Source organism: Nothobranchius furzeri, chromosome 17, assembly GCF_043380555.1.
Source record: "Nothobranchius furzeri strain GRZ-AD chromosome 17, NfurGRZ-RIMD1, whole genome shotgun sequence".
Classification (NCBI taxonomy): Eukaryota; Metazoa; Chordata; class Actinopteri; order Cyprinodontiformes; family Nothobranchiidae; genus Nothobranchius; species Nothobranchius furzeri.
The window spans coordinates 41,094,134-41,099,124 of record NC_091757.1 but is presented as its reverse complement, the minus strand read 5'-3'; the positions used below and the strand labels follow the sequence as shown (position 1 = coordinate 41,099,124).

At 42.1% G+C, this 4,991-nt stretch overlaps 1 protein-coding gene across 1 annotated transcript in view; it reads left to right on the top strand.

The window, feature by feature from the left end:
• The first annotated feature begins 3,671 nt into the window (after window positions 1–3,671).
• ela3l (elastase 3 like) overlaps window positions 3,672–4,991 on the top strand; it is a 2,531-nt gene continuing 1,211 nt past the window's right edge. Inside the window, exons 1-4 of the mRNA XM_054731431.2 lie at window positions 3,672–3,831; window positions 4,000–4,088; window positions 4,282–4,379; window positions 4,616–4,744. Of these exons, the coding sequence (XP_054587406.2) occupies window positions 3,792–3,831; window positions 4,000–4,088; window positions 4,282–4,379; window positions 4,616–4,744 (356 nt within the window). The 5' untranslated portion in view covers window positions 3,672–3,791. The remainder of the gene's footprint in view (window positions 3,832–3,999; window positions 4,089–4,281; window positions 4,380–4,615; window positions 4,745–4,991) is intronic.

The window sequence follows — 4,991 nt, the reverse complement described above, 5'->3', positions numbered from 1 at the left end:
GGTCTTTAATGAGTCATAAAACAAAACCTTTGATCCCTTGAACCCAAGTTACAGGCGTGGTCTCGGACACTAGATAGTAAGAAGAGGAAGAATTTTTTTTTTTTATCTTTTCTCCCATTTTGGAAAAACACAGTTGACTAGTAGAACCAAACCTAACAGATAAACTAAAAGGACAAAAGTGTGTGTTTTTAGGATGTTGTTGTGTTTCTGTGCAGAGCAGTCTACAGTATATAAATTCCTACTCAAATGACCTTTAGACTTTGCATGTTTGTGCAACTCGGTTTAAGTGGTTTGTGCAAGTTTACTGATTTTATCTAAACTCAAAATGCACTTTTAAACTCGAAGTCTGTGTTAAAATCCCCCCCAGGGATTCCTGTCTGTTTCTACTGGGTGTAACTACAAGCAACGTCCACATTCAGAGTAAATGTTAAAGAGTGCAGCAATGTTAAACTGTTGAACACTCGTCAGCATTCTGCAGGCCAGAAATGCATTATTCAGTTAGAGTGATGAATGTTTGTAGCAGGATGATGAAGATGTGGTAAATCTGGCTTTGAATAAATGAGCTAATGAGACATTTTTAATGGCACTCTGTGTTAATTGCTCATGCAACAGTCTGTGCATGTGTCCAGGGCTGATGTGAATGCATTTCATGTTCTATGCAGAAGACGCATTTTATTATAAGAAAAAAACAATCAGCGAAAGAACATGTTGCTCCAAGTCAATGCATTCTTTTGTAAATGTCCATAATACCTTTTGGTACATAACCAATTACATTCTAGGGTTTTTAAGCAATAAAAATTCATGTATAATGGTGAATACGTGCAATAAAAAAACACCGCACCCTGCATCTAACTCCTCTGGTATTTTCTCCTACTCAGCGCTAAAGAAATTGGAACCTTACAAGTATGCACATGACCTGAAAGAAGACCAGTTGAGTCACGATGTGCTTAAAAGATTTAATTAAATTAGTTCTTCCCTTTCTGACATTTCTGAAGCAGGAGGAATATTGATGTAGTAGAAAAAAATGAAATAAGCACACGCATAAACAATCAAGAAGTGACAGCGTGGCTGGCCTTGTGTTAGCGCTAATGATAAAAGAAACACAGCAGCAGACAACCGACGGATTTATTTCAGCCCTCTGGCATGAAACACACTGTTTGTGTTAAATAAAATGCAGCTGTATGATTTAAAAAGGCGTGAAGCCTGACAATAAAGACATTAGTGGGCTTGGAATGGGCTAGACGTCGTATCTGCAGAGGAACACCGTGGCGGAGGCATGCAAGGGGAAATGGGTAAAAGCCCACACAGCTGGAAGCAGCCAATAGCACAAGCTGGGCACAATAATATTTAAACATATTGCAAAATCTGTCTCTTCTTTGTTCCATGCAGAAAATGGCAATGACCAGTACAGTGTTTACTGCTCCAGTATGATATAAACGAACCATAAAGTGTGGTGTCATTCAGAGTTCAGCTGCTGTTGTGGTGGAGAAAACACTCTGACGTGCACCTGTAAAAACTCCCTCTGGGGTGTGTGTGTGTGTGTGTGTGTGTGTGTGTGTGTGTGTGTGTGTGTGTGTGTGTGTGTGTGTGTGTGTGTGTGTGTGTGTGTGTGTGTGTGTGTGTGTGTGTGTGTGTGTGTGTGTGTGTGTGTGTGTGTGTGTGTGAGGGGTTCAGCATTCATGAGAACATGACAGACGGCCTCTGATACCAACGCGTTTCAGTGATAAGGAGCATATTTTCAAGATCAGAGCTTTTGAGCTGAATGAAAAAGGTTTTGATGGCGTTTGAAGTTAGGTTGAGATGCTTTGCATCAAAACTGCATTAAGTGAGATCATTCACAGCCCCTCCGTCCAGCGTGCTAATATCAGGTCACCTCGTATCTCACTTCATTATCTCGTGTCAGCATCAAGTTAATGAATACAAGAGGTTTAATCAGAAAAGGAGAAGAGGGAGAGGCATCTACGCTGGACTCCGGCCTGTAATACGTTTGGCAGATATCTTAATTAGATTTCACTTAATTGCATGTCACAGCTGAACAGTAAAACACACACAAGCAAACATGCACACACAAGAAGCTGAAGCTTGGTTTGATGCCTTTCAAAGGGATTTTCATCTCATCTGAGAATTAGCTCCAAACTGCAAATGTCTGGTTTTAAAAATAAACTGAAACAAAACTTTAGGAACAGATTTAGCTGTTACGAGTTCCGCACTTTCACTGCAAAGAGCATTCCCCAAGGAGCAGGGTTGTCTCGTATTTCAAAGAATTGTTTTTGTCAACTTTGTTCAAATGCTGCTGCTTAGTTGGACTGAGGACTCATTTCCTAAGTGACTTTTTTCCTTTTAAAACAATTAAAACACTGATTCAGCTCCATTTGTTACTTTTTTTTATTTGTATACATCAGCTGGGTATCCAGGCTGATGAAATGTCCCATCTAGTGGTGAACTGGGAAACTAATGAATATTCGTGTTCATTCATTAGAATGAATGAGGTGGATTATTAAATGCCCCACACGTTTTCATCGATGTCTCTGAAAGAAAAAATAGAAATTAAGAGGTTGGAGCAGATAAACGAACGGATATTCAAATCTAACAAAAGGAGAAGCGGCAAAACCGAAGTTTTTCTGTGATCTGGTTTCAACGGAAGGACAGGCTAACGGGAAGTGTGGCTAAAAATCTCTAAACAGCAGCATTTTAATAAATGTATGTTAGCCCACCCTACAAATATAATCACCAGCTGCCGCTGATCAGTGGTGGAGTCGTGTTGCTGTTAGCCAATCAGAGGAGACATGACAAGATCAGGGAGACTCTAAATTCTGCCGTGTTCCACTCCCCACTCCTCTGGCTCACTTCCACTTCCTGAAACAGGAGCGTCAGCGCTTTCTTCCCACAGAGGTCGACTCACAAGCATCTAATATGTATTTTAGAATTAAAAAAATTCTTACTTGAACAACAATTTTATTTAACAATTCCCTCTAATTTGCTAAATTCCCTTTACAACTCAGTGTATGGAAGCACCTTACCATTTTTGGGTGACCGACTCTGTGAGCTGAGACCCTTGGGTTGTCCACCCAACAATTTTTTTTTCAAAAAGTGTTCATCATTCTGATCATTGAAACAACCTCTCTGTAAAACTGAGTCAGAGCACTTTTGAGAAGATTTAACTGTTTAGCGGCAAAAAATATTTCACGGAAAATGAGATTTGACTGTGAAATGCATCGAGTGTCACATGTGGTTTCCTGGAACTGCAGCGTTTACAGCAGAACAGGGTGTGCTGTGCAGAGTCAATGCCTCCTTCCTCTCCATCAGCAGCAGAGTATGGTTTTCATGGTTCATTTTATTTTAGTAACACTTTTTAGTTGGATTTTAACTCTGGAAATCACCGCACTGCCAGGAGCCCAGATGTTTGGTTCTCAAGCTGTTACGTAAGCATTTCATTCTAGAAGGTGTATTTATTTTTATAAAGACAATCCTTGGTCAACACGCAGAGATCGAAGCATTAATATTATAAAATAGGGCCAGCTGCGTTTTCTACAGTAAAATGTGATGCGTGTTTTCATGTGCGAGCTCTCAAACACATTTATTCCGAGCTCTGTTGTTGAGTTGTCGCAGTCGGATCAAGGGAAACGTCCCAGATAGCACACCTGTGCGAGTCCAACACTGATCCTCTACTATTGGGCCACTAAAAACCAATCGGAGGTGCAGTTGCTGCGTTCGGAGAGGGAGTAGCCCGAGGTGGAAAGTTTAAAAGTGAGAGCGTGTCCTGCCGTCCCTCAGCAGAACCATCAATCAACATGATCCCCATCGTGCTGGCCTCGGTGCTCATTGCTGCCGGTAAGAGCATCTATTCTAATTCAGTAGATAATTGTTCCTGGGTGTTACGTTGGCTCAGCAAGCCCTTTGCAGACAACAAAAGACAATGATTTTCTCCTGATGTGATAAGCAGAAGTAAAGCCAATGCTTTCTTTCATTTCGTTCTTATATCTCCTCTTCCTCCTCCAGCCCTAGGGTGCGGCACCCCACCCATTGAGCCCCTAACTTCCCGTGTGGTCAATGGAGAGGATGCCAGGCCCCACAGCTGGCCCTGGCAGGTATGCTAACTCCCACACATCTGTCAGTATTTTTGTGTTCTCTTTCCAACCCTGTGGGTCCAGCATCTGGTTCTTAGATATCAAAGCCAGTGGCTGCTGCAAATCCTGTAATTAAATAGCATCTTTAGGTAAATTAGCTAGCTTCACTAGCCACATCTTCTTCCTGAGCGTATCCTTCATGTTGCTCCTCCAGATCTCCCTGCAGTATGAAAGGGACGGCGAGTGGAGGCACACTTGTGGAGGATCTCTGATTGCTGCCAATTGGGTCATGACTGCTGCTCACTGCATCAAGTATTGGACAACACAAACACACGTCAACACTTCATGCACAAACTCACACAGACTTTGCAACTTTCAATCTCCAAAGGTTCAAGAGTCTGCTGAGGCCCATCTGAGCCACAGCTCAGCTCGGATCGTCATTAAAGCACAGCATCTATTCATCAAACTGAATTCATCAAATCATTCAACTGTGCTCTAAATCTTCTGTCTTGCTGCCTTGGGCCTCAACAGTCTATTCACTCCCGCAGCACGCAGCTCTCCTACAGGGTGTTTGTGGGCAAACACAACCTGGTGGAGGAAGAGGCTGGTTCCAAGGCCATCCTGCCAGAGAAGATTGTCGTTCATGAGAAGTGGAACCCCATCTTTGTGGCTTTTGGGTAACAGAACCACACAATTCCTGATACAAAAGGCGGGATGAGTCTCCTTTCTGTTTCCAACCATTTGACATTCAATTCCAATGCCAAGACAGCCAATTAGACTTACAGTAAATGTGAAGTTAAAAAAAAAACAGAAGGTTGGTCTCAAGAGATCAAATCATCATTTAGTTTCCCAGCAAACGCAACAAATGCAGAAAAAAACAGACTGCTCTATTCCATTCTGTCCCATCTATCTGATCCGGTTCTG